The following is a 25,178-nucleotide window of genomic DNA, read 5'->3' on the forward strand; positions in this document are numbered from 1 at the left end:
AAAACACAAAATTAAACATAAAAGCAAAAGGCTACCCCCCCCCCCCCAGACAGGGTTTCTCTGTGTAGCCTTGGCTGTCCTGGAACTCAATTTGTAGACCAGGCTGGCCTCGAACTCAAAAAGATCTGCTTATCTCTGTTTCCCGAGTGCTGGGATTAAAGGAGTGCGGCACCATTACCTGGGTAAAGTGCTTTGTTTTTGTTTTGTGTGTTTGTTTCTTGAGACAGTGTTTCTCTGGGTAGCCTTGGCTGTCCTGCACTCCCTTTGTAGACCAGGCTGGCCTCAAACGCAAAAAGATCCACCTTCCTCTGCTTTCCTGAGTGCTGGGATCACAAGCATGTGCCACTGTACCCAGCTAAAAAAATTTTACCTCCTTGAGACAGGTTCTCACTATGCCTGGCTATTCTGGAATTCGTTATGAACAGGTTGGCCATGAACTCACAGAGATATACCTGCCTCTACCTCCTAATTTTAAGTGCACAATGTTTATTTTTCTACTAGTTAGTTGCCTTTCTTATATTAATTAACGAATTGGTTAAACTACAGCAGTGTTCTCAACTTGTGGATCAAGGCTCCTTTGGGGGTCACATGACCCTTTTTCAAGGGTCACATATCAGATATTTACATTATAATTCATAACATCAGCAAAATTATAGTTCTGAAATAGGAACAAAATGATTTTGTGGTTGGGGGTCACTACAATATGAGGATCTGTATTAAAGTTAGAAAAGTTGAGACCCGCTGACCCACAGCATGCTGGGCAAGTGTGGTCTTGCCTTTTATAGCCAGATCTATCTGTCTATCTGTCTATCTATCTATCTATCTATCTATAATATGTGTACATATATAACAATTAATTTTGAAGAAACAATATGTGAACAAGACACAGAATTCTAAAATGATTCTACATAAAAAGAGCAAAGAATAGAAGACGTTTTGGGAGGCTGGGGAGATGGCTCATCAAGTGCTATGCCGGGCAAGCATAAGGACCTGAATTCAATACCAATGCCCATGTAAAAGCTAGTATAGAGGGTGACAAGCATCGTGAACCCCTGCATTGGGGATGCAGAGATAAGAGCACCCCTGGAGCTCACTGGCCAGCCAGTCCAGCTGAATCAGAAATATATAGTGGAGTGCGATGGAAGACATGTGATGTTGACCTCTGGCCTCCACCTGTTCGAACCCCTGGATGCAGAAGCCTTGGCTGTGGATGCAGCTCAGTTGGTTGAGTGCTTTCCAGCTATGCGCCACACCCTGCACAAAGTGTGATGTCCACCCAGGAGGTGGAGGCAGGAGGATCAGGATTTCAAGGCCATCCTCAGCTGTATAAAGAGCTTGAGAGCAGCCTGGGATATGTAAAATTGCTTTGAAAAGGAGAACAAAACATGGCGGTGCGATGGTGACTCAGCAGTTAACAGTTAACGCTGCTCTTGCAGAAGACCTGGGTTTGAGTCTCAGCACCCACACTGGGAAGCTCACAATTGTAGAGAGAATTTTTGTAATTTTGGTTTCTTTAAAAACACAGAAATGTGCCAGGCTGTGGTGGCACACGCCTTTAATCCCAGCATTCAGGAAGCAGAGGCAAGTGAATCACTGTGAGTTCGAGGCCAGCCTGGTCTACAAAGTGAGTCCAGGACAGTCAAGGCTACACAGAGAGACACTGTCTCGAAAAACAAACAAAAACTCAAAACAAACAAACAAACAAACAAAAACCCCACAGAAATGTTATGGGAATATGTTTTTGTTTTAATAACCAGGTGTGAGTATGAGGCTGCTTCAGATTGTCCACAGCAGCTGACTATGATTTGCCTCGTGCTCTGACAGGGGCGTGATTTTTGCCAACTGTTGATAGCTCCTGCAAGTGTATGGTGTTTGGAAATCTGGGGACTCTTGAGAGGGTATATAAATGCTAGAGCCCTGAGAGGGGCTGTGGCAGCGCCTCCTCCTCCTGCTGGTGCTGGTGGTTATTGGTTGCTGTTGGTAGAGTTGTTGCAGTTTGTCAAGTGGTTATGCACGAAGAGATGAGTAAAGAAAGTGAATATCCTTATGGTGAAGACCAAACTTGCTGCAAGGAACTTGCAGGAAGTAGTCTAGCAATATTGACGCCCTTCGCCCCTCTAATCTTCCCTCTCTTCTACCTAGTGTTGGGGGGGTTGGAAGAGTGGAATAAGGGTGGAGAAGAGTGGTAGAAAAAAGAACCCACAAAGTAACCAAAAGTCTGGCTACACACAACGGCTTAGAACTCCAGTGCCAAGGGATCTGATGCCTTCTTCGTCTGGCCTCTGTAGAGACCTGCATGCATGTGTACATATGTGCCCCCCATTTGCATGTAGTATACACATAAATAAATGGGTTTTGTTTGTTTGTTTTGGTTTTCGAGACAAGGTTTCCCTGTGCATAGCCCTGGCTGTCCTGGAACTCACTCTGTAGACCAGGCTGGCCTTGAACTCACAGAGATCCAACTGCCTCTGCCTCCCAAGTGCTGGGATTAAATGTGTGTGCCGCCTTTTTTTTTTTTTAAAGGAAGGTTAAAAGAAGAGGAGAAAGAGGACAGAAGACAGGAAGAAAGAGTTTGTCCCTCCCCTTTTCCTTGCACCACTCTGTGTCTAGCTCTCTGAATATACTACAGCGTTGTCAAAATTCTCAAGTTCTCTCTGGTTCTTTGTGTCATTTCCTCTGAACTCTCTCTGTATTGTCTGTGTATCCGGGCTCGTTTTCATCTAGGTATTTCAAACATCAGTTTGTTTAATGGTTTTGGATAGGGTCTCAAGTATCCCAGGCTGGTTTTGAACTCCTGATCCTCCTGCTTCTACCTCCTGAGATCACAAGCACACAGATCAAATATCTTATCACAGGCCACGATGTTATCCAATGTGATGTCCATTTGTTGTGTTTTGAATCAAGAAGCATGTGTTACCATGGTGTCCACCTTTGACCCCAGCCCTTGGAAAGGAGACAGGAAGATCAAGAATTCAAGGACACCCTGTGCTACAAGAGGCTCTGTCTCAAAATTCCTTTGGTTAAACATCACAGTACTTGCCAGGTATAATGACATATACATATGAAAATGTCATAATGAAGACATCCCAATTAAAAAATTGAATTTAACAAAAAGAAAGAAAACAAAAATAAAGCAAAACAAAAGAAGTGGGCTAGGGCTATGTGCTTGCCTAAGCATACACACAGCCCTGGGTTCCATCCCCAGGACCCCATGAAATAAGCACAGTGGAACACCTTAATCTGAATTCTCTGGAAGTGGAGGCTCCAGAAGAATCAGGGGTCAGGGTCATCATCAGCTACAGGATATCCTGTCTCAAAAATAAATAGATGGTGGCTGGAGAGGGGGTTCAGCGGTTAGAATACTGGCTATTCTCCTAGAAGACTTAAGTTCAATTCCCAGCTCCAACACGGGCAGCTCACAGCTGCCTGCATCTCCCACTCCAGGGGATCTGACACCCTATTCAGACCTCCACAAGCATGCACACATGTAGTGTACACTCACACAGACAACACGCTTGGTCAGGGTTTCATCTCTGTGAAGAGACCCCATGACCATGCTAAAGCAGTAGCTGAGAGTTCTGCATCTTGATCCATAGGCTGCAGAAGGAGGCTGTGCCTCACACTGGGTGTAGCTTGAGCATAGGTGACCTCAGAGCCTGCCTCCACAGTGACACACTTCCTCCAACAAGGCCACACCTCCTGATAGTGCCATTTCCTATGAAGCTGTAGGGGCCATTCCTATCAAAACTTCCATATGTGCTTATGTATTCATAAAAAAAAATAAATCTTAAAAAAAAAACAAAACTAACCTGGGCGTGGTGGCACACACCTGTAATCCCTGCACTGGGGAGGTAGAAGCAGGTGGATCTCTGTGAGTTCGAGGCCAGCCTGGTCTACAAAGAGAATCCAGGACAGCCAGGGCTTGTTACACAGAGAAACCTTGTCTCAAAAAAAACAAAAAAAAATTTTTTTTTAATTAAAAGAAAACATGGGTCATAGAGCTTAAACGACAAGGAGCTTTTAATTCTCTCTCTCTCTCTTTCTTCCAGCTCTGGAGTGCGCAGAAAATCAAACAGGTAATACAGCTCTGAGTTCTTTTTTTATTTTCTTCTCCTTCTCTGTGCTTTTTTGGACCCCCCCCCCCCTTTCCCTGTCTCAGGGATCTAGCAGAAGACCTCCTCCCATGGCTGCTGGGTGCCCAGCCTCTTCCCCACCCCTTCCTCTCTCCTAGCACCCCAGGGCCTGAGCATCTGACGGCTAGGGTTCTTGCCTGATGTCCACACCCTGGGAACTCAGGACCAGCTTCCGTGCAGCCGATCTGATTCTGTGCCTGCTGTGTGGCGGGCAAGGAGTAAAGGAGGTTTCAAAGTGGCCAGTCTTGGTTCCCAGGGGCTGGGAGACTGGATTAGGAGGAAGACCTTGGCTCATGCCTGAGTTTTCTTTTTATTCTGAGAAGTGGCAAAACCAATTGTCCAGAGGCAACACACAGAGCCACAAGTGGGAGGGTCTTCCTTGGTTTCCTCCTTAATACCTCCACTTGTCTCTCTCCGCTTCTCCTCTCCCTAACCACCAGGCTATCCTACACCCGGACACCAACGAGAAGATCTTCATGCCTTTCAGAATGTCAGGTGAGCTCCCAAGCCCCCCCCCCCCCAATCTGGTTCTGCCCAGCTTGTGGTGCTGCCTGTGGCCAAGCTAGCCATGGCCACATCTCAGATAGCATATGAACTTTCCTGAGAAGACGTGAAAAAAACATGTACACACTCCAGGAAAGGTGCTAGTGGCATCCCAAGGAAACAGTCCACTTACAGACTTTGGTGAACCACCCACTTTATTAGGGTTACTTAAAGGAACATTGCTGGCTCTCAGGCAGGAGCATTACCAAAAAGCCTATCCCGACATAGGTGATAGCTTATGACAGCTGCCTCTCTGGCACTCCATGTCTATTTGACACACAGTGCCACCTAGAGAGTCACCAAGTGTCTACTGCTTTTTTTTAGCCTCTGGCATCTTGGAACTTTGTGAGCATCCTGGTTGTTTCAGGTACCTCCATCTTATGAACTCCCTTCCTCCTGATGATCTCAATTTGGAGGCAGCAGTCACAGCAGAGCGCCAGAGAAGGCCATAGCCTGTCCCGCATACAGCCACACTCTTGCCACGTGCCCATGTGCTCACGTTAGCGCAACCATGTTAGACCGGGCACACACCTATCTCTCCTTTCCTCCTTGTGGTTGGGGTAGCGCTGTGGCCTCTGCCGTGGATCTTGGCCTCCAACTGCTCACAAACCCCTCCCTAATAGCATCCTTGTGCCTCCAGCTGTGGGCAAGCCCTGGCTTCTCCAAGCCCCACCTGACCCCTTGTAGTGCACTCTTTCTCACCACCTGCTTCCTGTCCCAGGCCGTAACGTTTAGACTGACTCACTGTCTTTTGACCTCGTTGTTAACTAACCCTTCCTTCTGGGCAGACTTGTGCAGTGTGTGCTCACAAGGCAGGGTTCCTGTCCTGTGGAGCCCACGTGCACAGGGGCTCTGAGTTTCTGTACCCAGGAAGTCCCTGCCTGGCAGCTCCAAGAGGGCCTATTTTGTGTGTTTCACACTTGGGGCTCAGAATAACTAGTTGAGGCTGAGATAGGGGCCCTTCCCCCAGCTCTGGGAAGATGTGCCTTTGGCCCCAAGTCGCTCTGCAGACATCGGTGTGCTGCCATCTTTCCCGAACCATTTGTGCCTATTCTGATTCATGAGGATGATGTGGAGGAATGCTGTCAGCTGCCTTGGAAAGGCCTCCACCTGGCTGGGAAAGGCGACCTCAGTCAGATGAGGATGCCCTGCCTCAGAAAGCCTGACCTCAGAGAGACTCAGCCAAGACCTGGCTGCCTGATGCCATGGTGTGAACTGCCACGCGCCCCTGCCTTTGCTGTGCAGGGCTTCGGCAGCACAGGCTCCGAACATGTAGGCCCTAGAGTTGGAGCTGTTCACTGTCCCTCTACTGGCACAGCAGGCTCACACCCCAGCTTGCCTTCTTTTATAATTCTGGTCCTTTCTAAAGCAGGCATTCCTTTCAGCCCCCTTATCCCAACACCCCCCCCCCCAAAAAAAAACAACAAAAAAACTTGGCCCTGTCCCCAGAGGGAGGCGCAGGAGAGCCGTGGCGCCAGCACACAGTGCTGTGTTTGCTCAGGCTCCTGTGAACCTGGGCTCTTCACGGAACTCAGATAAGTGTGGTCCCTTGTCCCTGCCCATCAGTTGACTGTTTAGCATAAGTTGGAGGCTAAGGGACAGGAGGCTGCCCACTGACAGCAGTGTGGACGCCTTGTACACAGGCCGGGACCTGGCCGAACCTCACCAGCTCTCTATTGCTCTCTGAGGCTGGCGAGCCAGAGCACCAGAGCTTTTAAAAGCTCTGGCATCTAACACATGCCCATCTCAGATGGAAGATGAAGAAGGAGAAACAAAACAAAACAACAACAACAAAAAAAACCCAAAAAAACACTTAAGGAAGAAGGAAAACACTCAGGGCTCTTTAGGAGATAGAACTGCAGGGCTGGGGGCTGGGTGTTGTACCTCAGGAAGGAAATGGCTCAGAAGACCGCTGGTGACAGGCTGTTCTGCCTACAGGCCAGCCTCTGGGTTCTGGAGGGGGAGGGGGGAGCTGCAGTTGTTTGAGAGCTAGGGAACAGAGCGAGGGGACTGTTGGGGGACAGCGAGCCCTCTGCTTTGGGGAGAGCTGGGTCAAGGGAAGGCTGCGGTGTCTCTCTGTAATTGTCCTGGCCTTCTTCACCAGGGCCATGGGGCAGAGCAAGCCCCAGAGGCTTCTGGGTCTCTCTCCTGAGACCCAGAAGGTCCATGGGACCTGACTCCTTTTCTCTCCCCACCCGCAGGTTACATTCCTTTCGGGACGCCAATTGTAAGTCTTACCTATAAAGGCTTTTCTTTTCCAAAGGGAAGCTTCAAACGTTTGGCAGCATCACTGTTCATAAATAGTTGGCAGAGGCTCTAGGTTCCCGTCTCGGGCGGGGCACCGCTGGGAGAGAGGGTGTGCGCATCCTTTCCCTTGCTGTCGTCATTCAATGCTCCACCGGAGGGGTCTGACAGAGACGGACCCAGGTGGGGGAAGCTCCTCGGACCCTCATATTGGCGTCTGGGGGTTTTCCAAAGGAACCGGAGAGTTGGGAAGACAAGGGCACCTTGTGGAAATTGAAGTTGCAGATGAATTCAGAAAGGGTTTCTGGTGTTCTTTTTGTTTGGTTTTTGGAGTCGGGTTTTAGCCCTGCACATGATTTCTTTCCTGTGTTAAGTATTCTGCGCCATGAATATGGATTAAGTCTGAAGAACAGTGCTGAATGGGAAAATAGTAGCACAGTAGTAATACTCGCTGATGTCATTTTTATCATGTTTAAAAATGTGCAAAGCGATAGTATATATAGTGTATGGGTGTGCGGCTCTGTGTGTCCGGGAGAGCAGCGCTGGGAGTGACAAGCAGGAGTCACTCACCGCACCGGTCACTTCACTTCGCGGCAGGAACACCGCGCTGTCGTCCCTGTTGGCTCGTACAGAAAAGGCAACACTTCCACAATCCCTTACGGAAGCGAGAGGCATGGGCAACAGAGTGCAGTGCATGTTGCGTTGCCCTCTAGGCCTCCGCGTGTGCATAAAGGCTTCATCGTAGACATACGCACTTTTAATTTTGAAATTTGTTTATTGCCCCTCCCCCCCACCATATTTCATGTTTTTTTTTTAATTCAACTATCCCCCCCTAATGTTTATGGTCAAACTTAAGGCCTTGTGCATGCTAACGAAATTCTTTAGCGCTGAGCCACACCCACTGCCCTTGGGGAGTATTGCTTTGTTTTGGTTCTTTGAGACACTTTCTCTATGTGGCCTGGAACTCTTGATCCTCCTGCCTCAGCCTCCCAGGTGCCGAGATTACAGTGTAAGCCATCACATTTGGCTTAAAACAAATGAGCTATCTATCTTTCTATCTATTTTTCATTCTTTGAGATAAAGTCTTATGTAGCCCAGGCTAGCCCCGATATGTTGTTGAGGTCAGGTTTGAACTTGCGGTTCTCCTCCTGCCTGTACCTGCTGAGTCCTGGGATTCCAGGTGTGCAGCACTGTCTTGGCCTTCCCTGACTCTGGATGGGATGTGGGGCCCCTGCAAGCCAGCGCTTTCCTACTCGGGCTTTATTCCCACCCTTTTTGTTTTGTTTTATTTTTGTTTTTGTTTTTGTTTTTTTGAGACAGGGTTTCCTCTGTGTAGCCTTAACTGTCCTGGAACTCGCTCTGTAGACCAGTGTGGCCCCGAATTCATAGAGATCCACCTGCCTGTGCCTCCTGAGTGCTGGGATTAAAGGTGTGCACCTGCCATCACCACCTGGCTTTATCCCCACTCTGGGCCTAGCTTTCAACTTATTTGTTCTGGCTTCTTAATTATACTTTGCCATTTCCCCCCATTTTTTTATTCCTCATTTATATTAGAGTGATTGTTTTCACTGGTTTTTAATTGGCCCTTTGGAAGAGGGCCCTCCTAATCCTGGTGATGACTATTTACTCACATTATTTTATAGCACAGGTATGTTGCATTCTATATATGAACATTATAAATATAAAAGAAATCAAATAGTAAATATGAGCTCACCACCCAGGAAAGGTTTTAACACACCACTTGGCCTGTTTTTTTTTTCTGGTTGAATAACTATTATTACCAGTGCTCAGAGGCTCTTCAGCAGAAACTCTCACGAAAGTGAAGTTTCTAAGACCACATTCCCCTAACAATTATTTCATAAAGGACTCTCACTAAGATTGGGACACAAAGGTAGAAAAGACAAACTCTGCCCTGGAGGACTTTTGTCTGATGGGGTTGGTGACAAACTCTGCCCTGGAGGACTTTTGTCTGATGGGGTTGGTGACAAACTCTGCTCTGGAGGACTTTTGTCTGATGGGGTTGGCTAAGGAGCCTGTGGACTGAGAGAGACCAAGAACTGCATTTACATTTTGGGGCATTGCTTCTGCTGAGATGGGTTCGACTGTGTAGTCCAGCCTGGCCTCAAACTCCTAATCTTCCTGTGCCAGCCTCCTGAGGGTTGAGATTACAGCCCTGTGCCACCAAGGCTTTCTCTTCCTCTAGCCTTTGCCTCTATACACCTGCCCAGTTTTTGGAAATGATTTGGACTCCTCTCACAGCTGTCTCGGATGTCATGACTACTAGGCTTTGTGTTTGGCTAGGATGCTCTTTTGAGTAGCAGTTGGAGCTTGTGGACCATCCACTGTCTGCATCGTTGCTTTGCAGGCAATGTCTTTTTTTCTCCTTTCATGCATGAGCAATATTTGGCTCAAATGTGTTTTCTTTTGTAAGTAAATTTTGCCCCCATTTCTTTGGGAATCATTTGATATATTTTTCTCTTATCTTTGGAGTTCAAAAATATCTCTAGGATTAAAGGAAAAAAGATGTATATTTTATACAAGTAATATATGAATATGTTCTTTGGGATTCAAAAATACCACCAAGAGTTTTATATATATACATATATATAAATATATAGAATATTTTGATGCTGGGTATGGTAGCTCTTGCCTGTAATCCCAGAATTTTGGAGATGGGGACAGGAGGGTTGGGAGTTTACGGTCAGCTTCGACTACATGGAGTTCAAAGCCCTAAGATACACGAGACTTGACTGAGAGTAAAATGTAAACATACAATATTTAATATTTATACAAGCAACGCATTAATGATTTCTTGGCTTTGAATTCAAACAATACAAACTAGAAGTTCAGGCCCTTACCACAGGCTTCAACCCCCACTCCTTCATAGAGTCACCTCGGTTAGAAGTCTGGCTTGAGCTTCAGGCTTTAGTCATGTGTGTACCTACAGGCATTGCGTAGAAGCACTCTTTCGGAGTAGGTTTCCATAGCTTATGCTTAAGAGTTGGCACTCCACTGAAGGCTGAGGCAGGGGGATCACTCGAGCCCTGCAGTTTGAAACCAGTCAGGTCAACACAGTGAGATCACTTCTCAAAAAGAAAATAAAGAAGAAGGAAAGAGGGCTGGAGAGGTGGCTCAGTGGTTAAGAGCACTGGCTGCTCTTCCAAAGGTTCTGAGTTCAATTCCCAGCAACCACATGGTGGCTCACAAACCAACCTTTAATGAGGTCTGGTGCCCTCTTCTGGCATGCAGGTGTACATGCAGGCAGAACAATGTACACATAATAAATGAATGAATAAATAAATAAGGAAAGAAAGAAAGGTTTCAGCAGGTAGAACGGCCATCATAGTAGCTCAGGTTGGCCAGGTAGCTGAGGATGAGACTTTGAATTTCTGATCTTCCTGCCTTCAACTCCAGAGCTCTGAAATCACAGGCAATGCAGCGCTGCACCTGGTTCATGTGTGTGAACAAAGGTTTTGTGTGTGCTGCTCAAATACTCTAGCAACTGAGCTACGTTGCTGGCCTGGTATTCTGAAAACAACTGTTTTTATTACTCTCTTGGGGGGTGGGAGGGAGGGGAGGTATTTGTGCGTGCACCAGAGTACATGGATCGAGTAATTTCTCTCCTTCCACCAGGTGGTTCCAAAGCTTGAGCTCAGCTTATAGGTCTTGGCGGCAAGCACCTTTACCCACTGAGCCATCTCTCTGAGGCCCCAGCCTGCCTTTTAAAAAAAAACTTTGTGTCTTGATTGCCCATTCTTTTCTCCTAATGAAAGTGTTTAAGGCTGGGATGTGCCTGTGGAAGATACCAGTATATTTTCATGTGTATAGACACATAATGTAACCTTGTTATTGTTTTCCAAATAAGTCTGAAATTATAATTTTGAATCCTCCTTAGTTAAGATAAAAAAAAAAAGATTTCTTTTTAAATTGTGTGTGTGTGTGTGTGTGTGTGTGTGTGTGTGTGTGTCCATGACCGTGCCTGTGTGGCCATGGAGACCAGAGGTGTCAGATTTCCCCGTAGCTATGGTCACAAGTGATTGTTAACCATCTAGTATGGGCTGGGGACTGAACTTGGGTCCTGCGCAGGAGCAGCACCTGCTCCTAACTGCTGAGGCCTCTCTAGGCCCCTTAAGTTAGAATAAGTGATTCCTTTTTCAAACGTGTTAATTTGTTGTTGTTATTATTATAGCTTAATCTTATGTTCAGAGAACATGACATCTGTAAATCTGTCATTTAGAACTTATTGTGGTTTTATCAGTTATGTGGGAGATCATCTGCATGGTGTAGGAAATTCAGAGTAACAGTGGCTTAAATAACATGATTTATCTCGAATGTCAAGGAAGTTCGGGTGTGGGTAGAAGGGCTTGCCCGGGGCCACCAGGACCCTGGCGTCCATTTCCGTCGTTCATTCTCAGTGTGGGGTTTCTATTGTACATGTCACCTCACAGCCCACGTGATGGCTGCTGGAATCTAGTCATAGGCATATTTCGAAGAGGATAGAGAGGGAAAGAGTGAAATATCTCACAACTGAGTCATCTGTTTTCGCGGAGTCTTCTTGGGAGTCCCATACAACAGTGGCATTTCATGGGGGAGTTTAGCTGTTATATAGTTGATTCTCAATCATACAGAGATTTTTATGAATGAAAAAGAGGGGTGGAATAGTTAATAGGTAGGCACGTAAGAGCCTGTCATGGTCATCTTTTGTTTCCGCATGTGTCTCGGTGTGTGTGTGTGTGTGTGCGTGCAAGGGTGTGTATGTATAGGTCAGAAGACAGCCTCAAGTGTTGATCCTCGGGTGCAATCCATCTTGCGTTTGACACAATCCTTCACTGGCCTGGAACTCACCAAGCAGGCTAGGCTGGCCCCTGAACCCCAAGGATCCTCCTGCTCCCACTTCCCCTGTGCTGAGACAAGCACGTGTCACCACACTCCAGACCCCACTTCTTTTTAAAGTGGCTTCCGGTGGGATTGAACCCAGGTCCTCAAGCTTTTTTAAGGCAAGCACTTCACCAACTGAGCCATCTCTTCAGCTCTGAAATAATGCTTTTTATAAACATTTACGTTGGTCGGTACGTCATTTGGCAAATGTCAAACCAGAGACCTGGGCATCTGAGCTGGCCACTCACAGGTAGATATGGGCTCATGACCCACTAAGAGACCAGGTGGAGTTTAGCAGTCAGAGGCTGGCCTCAGCCAGATCAAATCAACAACGCTAAGAGCTATAGCTGTTTTCTGGTGGTGTGGTTTTTTTTTTTTTTTTTTTTTTTTTTTTTTTTTTTTGTGTGTGTGTGTGTGTGTGTGTGTGTGTATTTGTTTTGAGACAGGGTTTCACTGTATAGTGCTACTGAGATCGTCCCCTCACACCCCAGACAAACCCACTATTGTAGGGATCCAGGCCTGAATGCGGACCTCCATCGCTGTAGGCTGTGTACTGTGAAGGCAAGTATGCAGTATGGGCCAGAGTCCGTGCACAAGAACCAGAGTTAGCACACGGTGTGGAGACAGAACCCTTCACAAGAGCAGCGTGACCTTTCCACTAAGGCAGAACAGTCAGCATGGCTTGGGACATGATGTCCCAGGAGACCACCCAGCAGCTGACCTGCTTCTGAGTTCCAGAAAGCCATGTCCCAAGAGTCACACTAGTGGGTCAGAGGTAAGTCTCCAGTTGAGCCCGTGCCTATGGAGAACCCACGGCATCCCGTCCCCGTGCTTGCACGTGACACATCTCACGGGTCCCACTCTTGACTCCCGCCACCACCAGATCACAGCCTTACCTTATATGGAAGGAACATGTCTGCTTCCCCAGCACTTCCACCTGAAGTCTGATGCCCCTCAGCTGCAGGAGCCCCTCCAATTGTCCTGATGTGGCCCGACAACCCTGAACACTCCTTCCTTACCGGTCCTAAAGGGGCTGGAAGGTTCCAGTCCACACCTTCATGAAGCCCCTGGTCAGAGTGAGTAAGAAATACACGCATGTAGAAGCCACTGAGAACGCGTTCCGAAATAGAAACGAGGGTGCCAGCGAATGTGCTAGGAACTGGGCCCCTGAGTGATGAAGGGAAGGGGCGAGGAAGGCTGGCAGGTGCCTCAACTGAGAAGCTTCTAGATGCCGCATCTGAGCACCCTCCTGCCTCCATGAGTGTCCCGGCTCGACCCCATGCCCTCCTGCTTACCCTGAGAGTAACCTCACTCCCGTACCCCAGAGCTCCCGGAGGGGCGAGCTGGTTCTCTCACAGGCGCCGCCCGTGCCAGTTTAGTCAGCAGATTTCACAGATCCACTGGCACCCGTGTCGGGGCTTATTTTAAGCTTAACATTTAAAGATGGGAACTTTCCCCCACTTTAGTGTGTGGCAAAAAGATCCCAATTTATACAGAAGCACGGATGCTAAGCCAGTGTGCCCAGGCCACTTCTGCGGCTGCTGCAGCCCAGTATCCATTCTTTGAGGGTCCCCCTTTGAGCCCCTATTGTGTGGGTGCTTCCTACAGTCAATAGCTCTTGCCCCCACTGTAGTGTGGAACATGGTCCTTCCCGTGAGCCCATAGCAGAAGGGGCAAGGCTCCCTGTCCTGGGCTCTGTTCAAGTCTTCTGCCTGTGCCCTGCAGCCCTCACATGCCAGGGGCTGGGTCCCTCATGGGCCTAAGTCTCCCTGGGAATGTTTGCACTCCCTTTCTCAGCTCCGCAACCCCATCCAGTGTGGACGTTTCAAATCTCAGAAGGATGAAGGGTCCAGACCGTCATCAATCAATCAATCTAGTTATGTGCTAGGATTCTGGTTTGTGCTGCCGCACCTGGTTTACACAGTGCTGGGCATGGTACCAGAGCCCTGTGCATCTTGGACAAGTGCTCCACCGACTAAGGTGCCTTCCTGGCTACTGTGCACTTGGGTTACAGTCCGAGCCTTCGCTTATTGTCCTAGATGCTCCCATGAGCATAGAAACCAGGAACGCAGAAGGTGCTGATGAGGTCCCTGAATGCCCGCTGTGTGTGAGAGGCAAAGGGGTTAATTTATGTCACCCATGCCTTTCTCAGCATCCTGAGTCCTCCTTAACCCAAACGGCTTTCTCCTGTATCCTAATCCCAATCCCAGCTCTCCCGTGCCCACTTCCAGCATCACCAGATAGCAGGCATTTTGGCCCCATCCCTGCCATGCAAGAGGTGTCAGTCCAGTTGCAGCCTTAGGAAGGTTGAGGACCACTGCATTAAATAATAGCTGCACCCTGATACAACGAAGTGTTACCTTTCAGATAACTAGCCATATAAATCAGAAGATGGAGGCAAAACACAAGGAGCACAAAAAAACACACAAAAAAAGCAAGTTGTTGGGTACCCCAGCTGTGGCAGGTCTGTGAGAGAGAGCGGTTGAGGGTGTGTTGGGGGTAAGGAAGGAAAGGGATCAAAAGACAGGTGGTACTGCACCAGTGAGGGGTGTGAGTGCCCTCGCTTCTCCCCTCCAAAGCCGAGGATAGTTCTGGGGAAACAGACCGTGCAAACGAGGTGAATGGAGGGAGGAAGGGGGCAGTGCTGGGAGCCTGACCTGAGTGGAGACCCGCGTAACGAACGGCAAGGGATGCTGAGCTGAGTGACGTGGAGTGGAGCGTAGAGGGACACTTGGGATAATTTGGTGGTGCTCTGTGGTGAAGCTCAACAAATGTTTCACCTCCCAATAGTTAGATCTTGTGTGTGTGTGTGTGTGTGTGTGTGTGTGTACATACACATTCACACGCTGGTGTACAGACATGGTTTGGAGGCCAGAGATCCACATCAGGTGTCTTCCTTAATTGCTGCCCACTTTTCTCCTTGAGACCGTGTCTCTCCCTGGACCTGGAGCTGGCCAGCCGTCTAGGATGGCTGGCCAGCAAGCCCCCAGGCCCCTCCTGTCTCCACCTCCTCAGTGATGCGATTACAAGCACGTGCTGCTGCCGCCACCCTTTATGTGAGTGCTACGGATCCAACTCAGGTCCTCATGCTTGCACAGTGGGCAATCTACTGACCGAGCCATCTCCCCAGTGCCCTGCCTTTTACATTTATTAATTTCAGTTTTATGCATGTGTTTTACCTGCGTGTATATCCGTGCACTGCCCACTGAAGTCAGAAGAGGGCGTCAGATCCCTTATAACTGGAGTTACAGACAGTTGTGAGGCACTGTGTAGATGCTGGAAACAGAAGGCTAGTGTTCTGCAAGAACACGTGCACTTAACTGCTGAGCCATCTCTCCAGCACCCCATACACACGCACACACGCGTGTGCGCACACACACACACACGAGCACACACACACACACGCGTGCACACAAGCACACACACACATGAGCACACATACACACACACACACACACACATGAGCACACACACACACACACACATGAGCACACATACACACACACGAGCACACACACACATACACACACACACACACACACACGAGCACACATACCCAAAGTCTTTCCATCACTGAGAGTGCTGTGGGAATGGCAAGGCTAGGGGCTGCTCTGGTCCCTCTAAGGCCAATTATTGCTGCCCTGCCTGGTCCGTGCCCTCCTCCACCCCTAACTATAGCAGCTCAGGTAAACTCCTGGCCAGAAGACAGAGATGTTTGAGGTGCTGTTTTCCCAGACTAGGACTTGTTTGGGCTCAAGAGATGGCTCAGTGGCTAACTGTCAGAACCGGCTGCTCTTCCAGGGGACCTGAGTTCAGTTCCTAGCACCCACACTGGGCAGCTCACGACTGCCTTTAACTCAGTCTCCAGGGGATCTAAAGCCTTTATCTAGCCTCTTTGGGCACCTGTACTCATGTGCACATGCCCACATGTATACATGTAAATACAAATACAATAAATCTTTAAAAACTAACTTGTCAGCCAGGCGGTAGTGGTGCACACCTTTAATCCCAGAGCACTTGGGAGGTGGAGGCAGATTGCTATAAGTTTGTGGTCAGCCTGGTCTACAGAGAGAGTTCCAGGACAGCCAGGGCTGTACAGACAAACCCCATCTTGAAAAACAAAAACCAAGCAAACAATAAAACAAAACAGCCCCCACCCCCCCCAAAAAAAATTGTCTATCCCCAGCTGTAGGACACTGAAAGAGAGATGGAATAAGGATGCCGGTTTTCTTTTGAACCATTTTCCAGATGGGAGCTACTCATCCATTCCCTATTCTGCCTTTTTTTTTTAAGATTTAATTTATTTATTAATTATTATGTATATAGTATTCTGCCTGCATGTACACCTGCAGGTCAGAAAAGGGTACCAGATCACATTATAGATGCTGTAAGCCACCATGTGGTTGCTGGGAATTGAACTCAGGACCTCTGGAAGAGGAGTCAGTGCTCTTAACCTCTGAGCCATCTCTTTAGCCCCTATTCTGTCTTTAGAGCAGCACAAATTGTCTCTCTTTGGCCCCAGAGTCAGGAGAGTGGGGTGCTGAGCAAGGTTGCTTGGGAGCCAATGGCACGAGTGAAGATGGCAGTGCAGGGGGTTCTCTTCACGGTCCCTGCAGCAGCATCGCTCTGCATGGGGTGTCCCTGGACCAGTTACTGACGGTGCAGTCGTGCCATGGTCCAGGGCACACGTTCTTAGGAACTCTTAGTTAGCTGGGGTCAGCCTCTGGAGGAGGTTCCGATCCTTGTTGTGTGTCTATGGTCTGCTCCTCTCAGCCTCCAGAGGCTTGTACATGCATGCGCACACGCACGAACACATACATGTACACACACACACACACACACACACACACACAAAGATTTGTCTTTTAAGATGATGCTCAATTGTGAGGTGCAGGCTGTGGGGGTCAAAGAAAGGGTGTGTGTGTGTGTGTGTGTGTGTGTGAGTGACTGACAGAGGAGGAACTAACTGGAGGAGGGATGACACCACCACCCGATATCCGGGAGCATGTGCCAGACACTGCGCCAGGTTCTGTCTGTGCCTTTCTGCCTCTCCTGCCTCTCCTGTGAGATGCCGGGGCAGTTCTTTATTTAACAGGTGAAGACGAGTGTAACGAACTCAAGTAAGTTAAGCTAGGTCAGTCTTGGCCCCAGCATCTGATAACCTGCAGCAGGACACATGACGGGAGGTACAGATGTGCAGAGAGGGCAGCCACTGAAGGGCTGGAGGCGCAGCAGCTGGGGGGGGGAGGGGGGAGGGGGAGGAGAGACGGGGGGGGGGGGGAGGACGGACTCCAGCCACTGCATGAACTATAAATGCAAAGACGGGATGTGTGACTTGGCCAAGGTCCTGCAGCGCGGGAGGGTGGGGGCGGGAAGAAAGCCTGGCTGCTGGCTCCCGCTTCCTCTACTTCCACTTTCCCTGGTCCCCCATGCATTCTGGGCACTCTCTACCATGTGTGGCCGTGCCTGCCGCGCTTCCCTCTTGGGAGAGGTGTGATGCACTGGCATCAGCCGGGTGGACTGGCTCCCTCTCTCCATCTCTTCCTTCCCTTCCCCTGCCATGTTCTGGAAAGGGCAGCAGGAGGGAATGTGGGCAGGTTGCACCAGAGATATACATCTGAGCGCTGAAGGGAACATTTATTTTTAATGTAGACTGAAAAAGAAAAGGAAGTTATAAAACGCCTGCTCTTGCTCCTGGGACCATACAGATGGTACCGTGCTTTGCCTAATAGGGAGCAAGGCTGGCATCGTGCGCTCTGGGCTCTGCCTGGCCACAGGGACCCAGAGGGCAGGGTCCTAGAGCACCCGCCTCAGACCCCAGATGGCTCTTTGGTGCCCACGGTCTCCTATCCTTACCCTTTCCAGATTGTCTTTGGCCAATTTCTGGGACATTCTCCTCAGTCGGGCCAATGGCCCTGTTGTCCCCGCTGCCTCAGCTGCCTGGCTCTTGTCACACATACACAAACACACACAGATGTGCATGCACATGCACTCACACACATGTGAGTGCAGAAATGGATCTCTCTTTGCTAATGGTCAAGCCTGGCCTTCCGAAAGTCCTGTTTGAACGTTAACGACCTTCAGCCTTGCTCACTCCCGTGGGCCTCGTTGACCAGTCTAGCTATTTTTTCTGTCTTGTCCAGTCTTTGTGTTTTGTGATTAGGGAGTGTTTTAGTTAATATCTCTTCGATGTGACAAAATGCCTGGTGGGCACAATGTTAGTAAACAAGGGTTTGGTTTGGGCTCGTAGTTTGAGGACACGGTCCCGCATGGTGAGAAGTCATGGCTTCGGGCATTAAAGCGGTCACATTACACTCCTTCTCGGGAAGCTGAGACGAATGCATGTGCCAGTCTGGCTCTCTACGTTTTATTCAGTTCGGGGCTCCAGTCCATGGGATAGGGCTGTTAAATCTTGATGGACTCCATCGTGAAACACCCTGAGGTGTGAGTCATCCTCAACTCAATCGATTAAGTTGACAATGATTAACCATCACGAGGACCGTGTAAGCCCCCCACTCCCCGCCCCTGCTGTTGCTAGAAGCCTCAGAGCACACTATATATAGTATGCCCCATCAACAGGCTAAGTGGTAACTGAACCCCCCTCTTCCTTTGTGCTCATTGAGACAAGCTGGAGGAGTACCCTAAAATCAGAACCAGAATGCCAAGCTAAAGATTGAGAGAGCTGGCTCTGGAATTTGCTAGAAAGGCTTGGGTAGACTCCTTGTACATCTCAAAGCCTCAGCAAAACATGGAAGGTCATCTCTGTTTTATAGGGTCCTTATTACCAAAAGTGACACATACTTGGCAAGGTCAGCCGACAAGGTGATCTCTTTAAGAAAGGCCTGGGGAAGTGTCAGTGGTCTGAGGCGCTGGCGTGGACACCAGGTTTGTGGATGGCAGGCAGCAAGGGTTGCCCAGCACAGCCAAACACTTTCCAGTCAGTCACGTGCAGTGGGAACATGTTTGACATAGCCTAGGTATGAGTGTATCTGGGGCTCTGGATTGTTCTAGAAAAGATTGCATGTCATTTTTAAACATTCACACTGCAGGATAAAATGGGTAAAGATAAAAAGGATGGCTAAGGAAGGGAAGGCGATGAGGTCGAGGTTGGGAACGGGCACAGGTCATGAGCAGTGTGGGTCTGTAGCCATGCGAGCCGTGGGCAGAGGAAGCCGGCCGGCCGGAGCTTCTTTTTGTTTTATTTATTTCTTCTTGTTACTGTTATTATTATTGGTGTATTGCATAGTCTGCAATGTGATATTGTATAAACCACGGGGCGGGGGAGCAGGGGAAGGGTGCTGAACACTCCTCCATGGACACACGCATAACACCATGTATGTGTGGAGGTCTGAAGACAACTCTGAGGAGCCAGAGTGTGGCTTTTAGGCATGAAAGTCAGGTTGTCAGACTTGTGTGGCCAACAGTTTACCCACTGAGCCATCTTGCTGACCCTGGCCTAGGTTTCTTAATGGTCAGACACAGGAAAGTGGCCCAGGGTCTGCAAGACAGATGTAAACCAGCTGCTCGGACATGAGACCTCTGACTCAGAAATCAGAAAGTATCTCTGAGGCAATTTAGTGAAGGATTGCCACTGTTCAAAATGCAGGGACCATCCTGGACAGCAGGTGCCTGGTGAGCCCCAGGTAATGGTGTCTGAGGACGTTGTTGGTGGCTTAAGCACCATTCAGGAAGTTGGGATTTGGGGGTGGGGGATGTATTGCATAGTCTGCAATGTGATATTGTATAAACCACGGGGGCGGGGTTGCGGGGGAAGGGCACCGAACACTCCTCCATGGACAGTATAAATTGCCCCAGCTTTTTAGAGGTGGCCGTTCATGTGCTCGTGTATAAATATGTGACACACAGACACCCCACCCGCACTTCATCTTTCCTCTATCCCTCTAGGCTTAGGTACAGTTTCTCTTTGCATTGACTAGAGGTCACACAAGGAAAAGCGCCTGGGTCCCTTGGGAGACACTGCACTTTGTAGGCGCCTCATAGAGGGTGGGTCATCTCTCCAGACAGTTGGAACCCAGAAGAGACTTTTAAACTGAGCCGAGGGAGAGTGTAGATGGCTAAATCTGCAAACCTGCTACACAAGCATGGAGACCCGAGTTCGGTTCCCCCCAGAACCCATAGAAAGATCCGGCCACAGTGGTGTGTACCTATAACCCTAGCATCCTGGTGGAGGAGTGGTGTGGACACAGGTAGCCAGCCAGAGCTTCAGTTTCAGTGAGAGCCTGTATCCAAGCATAAAGGTTGTGGGTGTTAGAGATGGCTCAGTGGTTAGGCACATTGGCTGCACTTGCAAAGAGCTTGGGTTAGGTTCCCAGCACGTGGCAACTCACAACTGTCTGTAACTCCAGCCCCAGGAGAGCCAACACCCTTTCCTGGCATCTGTAGGCACTGTATGTAAGTGATGCACAGATACACATATAGACAAAAACACCTGTACATGTACATTAAAAATAAATAATAAAGCCAGCCGTGGTGCCACACACCTTAATCCTAGTACTTGAGAGGCAGAGGCAGGCGGATCTTTGTGAGTTCAAGGCCAGCCTGGTCTACAAAGTCCAAGGCTACACAGAGAAACCTTGTCTCGGAGAAAAACAAAACAAAACAATAATAAACACAGATGGAAGGTGATTGAGGAATACATTCTACATCTCCCTCTGGCCTCCACATGCATGTACACACATGTGCACACGTACATATCCTATACACACATGATACAGCACACTGGGGTGGGGTGAGTGTGTGGGACTGAGCTAGGACCTTCAAGGTCGGTCCTTTTCCTTTTAGGATATAAAAGTCCAACTCCAGACAGAATCGTGAGTCTCAAGAGATGCAGCTGAGGCCCAAGGTCTCCTGACTTAGATTTCAGCCCAGTGTCCTAAGTGGCCACTGCACAAAAGAATCAAGTGGAGATTTCATCCTGGAAGAAGAACCCTTCGTGTAGCTCCTCATGGAGCTGTGGAAAATGGCTTTACATTATATAATTTTATTCAAACTGATATGGGCCAACAAATATAAATGTGTGTGTGTGCTCGCTGTTTTAAAACATTTTAATGTTTAAAACATGATTTACTAATGCTGCTAAGGATGTCTAGAATTTGATTTACTGCGTAGTATTGAATGTTTATACTTGTTCCTTGCAGGCATTCTTGCCAAAGAGCCATTTTATCTACAGGAATAATAAATAAGTCAATATGTGGATGGCTGTGCACATTTTCCCCATATGCAGCCATGCCTGGTAGATGTTGCTCTGCACACAAACGTTCCAAAGGTAAACTTAAGAGACTCACACAAGGTACAGCCAGTGTCAAGATCAGCCAGGCGTGCTAGTACATGCCTGTAAGCCAGCCCTGTGCGAGGTGGAGGCAGGATGGTCAGGAGTTCAAGATCATCCTCAGGCACATAGGAAGTTCATAGCCTGAGCCACGTATCAGGCCCTGTCTCAAAAGCCAGGGGAAGGGCCAGGGAGACACTCAGTGGGTAAAGTGCATGCTGTGTAAGCCTGGTGAGCTGTGTTCAGATCCTTGAGTCTGGATCCATGTAACCCATGAGAAAAGCTGGAGACAGCAGTGTATGTTTATAATCTAACCATTTCCATAGCGTGATGGGAAGTGGAGGCAGGAGAATCGCCCAGAGCTCATGGGCTGGTTGGCCTGGAGTATGCATGGCAGGCACAGAGACTGTGTTTCAGAGCAAGATGGAAAAGGAAAATCGGAAAATCGGCTTCAAAGAGTTGTCCTCTGACCTCCAAATTCGTGAATGACACAGTCAGTCAGACAGACAGACAGACAGACAGACAGACACACACACACACACACACACACACACACACACACACACACACACACACACACTCAGGCAAGAGATGTAGCTCAGTGCTTGCTTAGCATCCACAAAGCCCTGGGTTCAATTCTCAGCACCCAGTACGGTTTTGTTTCCTACAATCACCTGGGAGGTAGAGGCAGGGCAGGAAGTTCAAGATCATCCTAAACTACATAGCAAGCACAAGGCCATCCTGGACACATAGACTGCTTAAAAAGGATGTGTGTGTGTGTGTGTGTGTGTGTGTGTGTAGAGATTTTTTTTTTTTGAGACAGGTTTTCTCTGTGTAGCCTTGGCTGTCCTGGACTCCCTTTGTAGACCAGGCTGGCCTCAAACTCACAGAGATCCACCTGCCTCTGCCTCCTGAGTGCTGGGATTAAAGGCGTGCACACCATTCCTGGCTAGAGATGTCTTAAGGCAGTGGTTCTCAATCTTGGGGAGTTGAATGACTCTCTCACCTAAGGTCTTTGGAAAACACAAATATTTACATTACGATTCATAGCAGTAGCAAAATTGCAGTTGTGAAGTAGCAACAAAACTAATTTTATGGTTGAAGGTCACCACAGCAGGAGGAACTGTATTAAAGGGCCGCAGCATTAGGAAGGTTGAGGACCACTGACTAGGTGGTTAAGAACACTTGTTCCTCTGTCAGAGGTCCTGAGTTCAGTTCCCAGCACCACATCAAGTAACTCAAATCACCTATAACTCCAGCTCTAGGGATCCAGTGCCCTCTCCTGGCCTCCATGCACAGAAATGTACACTGAGACAAAAACACATATACATAAATAAGATGTTTTTATGAGGCAGCCAGCAAGTCTAGATCCAAGTGCTATTTGGGATTGAGGCATAATGGGTCTCCAACCGTGCTCAGTGTATTTGTTTATCCAGTCAGTCAGTCAGCATGTTGGCTTCTTACTGCTGTAACAGAGTACAAGGTCCAGGAAAAGCAGGTTTAATTTGGCTCACGGCTTCAGAGGTCTCAGTCCTGGTGGGTTGGTTCCGTTGCCTCTAGGCATGTTATGAGGCAGAGCATGTGGCAGGGAGCGTAGCCATGGCTGAGCAGAGCAGCTCACCTCCTGGACACAAGAGGCAGAGAGCGTGCATGAGGGGACATGGCTAGAAATGGGCATTTCAAAGGTGCTGTACCCACTAATAACTCAGGGATGAGCTTCGTGGTGCCTTCACAGAGTAGGCCTTTAGCACGTTACCCTGAGGCACAGTCTAACTGCCAGTCTAAGCTCCGGTGTCCCAGTCATTTGGTTAACCACAGTTGTCACCTCCCTCTTGATGAAGGCTTAGTGATGACACGCTTCCCAAAATTTTATGTAGGAATTATCCCTTGACAGACTTTGAGATTATCTAATTCTCACAAAAAATCCAATGGGAAAAGGGTTCAGTCTACTCAAGGAGAATGGGTGGGGTTTCTTTTGTCTGCTCACTTGCTTTTATTGCTCCAATTATGGAAATAAATAAAATCGATCGTTAAGAAAAGGCAGAAGTGGACAGGACATTCTCCACAGTTGAGTGGAGAATGGGGACTGACTTTCACACGAACTCTGGTGCCCCATATTTGACCACATCCCCTGGATGGGGAGGCCTGGTGGCACTCAGAGGAAGGATAGCAGGTTACCAAGAAGAGACTTGATACCCTATGAGCATATACAGGGGGAGGAGGTCCCCCTCAGGAACAGTCATAGGGGAGGGGAGTAGGGGGAAAATGGGAGGGAGGGAGGAATGGGAGGATACAAGGGATGGGATAACAATTGAGATGTAATATGAATGAATTAATAAAAAAAGAAAAAGGCAGAAGTCATAAAACTATGAGAAGGTGGTCTGCAATGACTTTCATGGAAATCCACAGCTAATCCTGCTAATTACATGCACACGTGTGTGTGTGTGTGTGTGTGTGTGTGTGTGTGTGTGTGTGTGTGTGTGTTAGACAACTATATCTTTTATATAAACAGGATTATAATATAATTCTGCACTGCATTTGTTTTTATTATGCCCAGTCTCACTGTGGGTGTCGCTGTGCACATGCACATGAGACCTATTAGTGTCCACACAGTTTCAGTTCCCTCATGTCCACAGCTATATAGTTTTGCTTTGCAAACTCGTGGGGTGGTGGTACACACCTATAATCCCAGCTCTCAAGGGGCTGAGGCAGGAGGTTTGCTATGACTTCAAAGCCAGCCTGGGCTACATAGCACATTGCAGGTCAGCCTGGATATAGTAAGACTCTGTCTCAAAAAAGGCAAAACAAAAGTATTGGGCTTCTCTGTTGCCTTCCTCAACCTACCTCTCTCCCTTTCTTAGGTGGTGGGTCTTCTCTTGCCCAACCAGACGCTGGCATCCACTGTCTTCTGGCAGGTAAGAGTCTGTGCAGAGGCACAGGCAGGCGCGCGCGCGCGCGCGCGCGCACACACACACACACACACACACACACACACACTGGTATGGAACTTTCTCCTCCCACTGTCTCCTGCTTCATTTAGGCCCCTGGGTCAAGTGTTCTCCCCTCCCCCCCATCCTTACCGCTAAACCACCAAGACCTTGCTCCTGCTGCAAAGGCCCCCAACACCTCAGTGTGATGCCAGCCATCTTGTGTCACCTTAACCTTCAGATGGAAGGGATGAAGGTGCCAGGTACCCTCACCTGGAACATGGTGGCATGGTAGTGGGCTCTCATTCTGCCCACTGGTTGCTTGACCCGTGGCCAGTGGCCACAGGCCTATAGCCTCTTTCTGATATCAGCGTCACCTAAACCTGGTCTTGCTAACCAGTAAGGAACCTGCTGGTCCTGAGAGAGCCTCTGGCAGGTAAAGAGGGGTCATATAAGGAGGCGAACTCCACTAGCTTCTGGATTCTTTTGGGACAGTTCGTACATTCAGATCTTGGATCCAAGTGGTATCAGCATCTTAGCACTGTATCCCCCACACACACCTCAAGCATCCATGCTCACCTAAAAGTCACCCCAGTGTCCCTATCTTTATGTACATCTCGAGACAGTTTCCCATGACTTCTAGCAGGAGTGCAGGTGGGGTACTCCATGGAGTGACTGCACCTTCTTAACTCACTTCTCTCCCTGTCGCCCTCAGTGGCTGAACCAGAGCCATAATGCCTGTGTCAACTACGCAAATCGCAACGCTACCAAGGTGAGTGTCACTGCCCTCTCTGCCCATGGTGGGCTCAGGTGGGAGTGGCCTGGTCATTGTCTCTGCCATGCCGTGCCACCATCATTGGTACCAAGCACTGGCCTCTTTGGGTGCTTGCTTATGCTGCCATGCCCACAGGCAAGCAGCACTCAGCTTGCTAGGCACGGGTCAGCAGGAGCCTCCGGGAAGGGCCCTGCAGGAGGTGGGTCAAATAAGGGAGGTTTACAGGAGTGAATTCTGGCTTCTGGGTTCTTCTCTGGTGCACTCAGAGATCGCATCCAGAAGGTACCAGAATACTGAGGGCTGAACTCCCCCCAGAAGCCAGCTCAGAGTCCTCAGCTCCTAGGTTGCTGATGACACAAGCTGATCTCTGTCTGACAAGGCCTCCTTTA

General features: G+C 48.8%; 1 protein-coding gene across 4 annotated transcripts in view; it reads left to right on the forward strand.

Annotated features, from left to right (window-relative positions):
- The window catches only part of SFXN5 (sideroflexin 5), a 122,550-nt gene that overhangs the window by 39,801 nt on the left and 57,571 nt on the right, over window positions 1-25,178 (forward strand). For 2 of the 4 annotated variants that reach the window (XM_084766180.1, XM_084766178.1), the window contains exons 4-8: window positions 4,050-4,076; window positions 4,574-4,628; window positions 6,878-6,903; window positions 23,949-24,002; window positions 24,730-24,786. In XM_084766180.1, coding sequence (XP_084622306.1) covers window positions 4,050-4,076; window positions 4,574-4,628; window positions 6,878-6,903; window positions 23,949-24,002; window positions 24,730-24,786 — 219 coding nt within the window. Of the gene's footprint in view, window positions 1-4,049; window positions 4,077-4,573; window positions 4,629-5,000; window positions 5,118-6,877; window positions 6,904-23,948; window positions 24,003-24,729; window positions 24,787-25,178 lie in introns of all 4 variants that reach the window. The other 2 variants (XM_084766177.1, XM_084766179.1) reach the window with 2 other exon arrangements.

Source organism: Acomys minous (assembly GCF_964271855.1).
Source record: "Acomys minous genome assembly, chromosome: 17".
Classification (NCBI taxonomy): Eukaryota; Metazoa; Chordata; class Mammalia; order Rodentia; family Muridae; genus Acomys; species Acomys minous.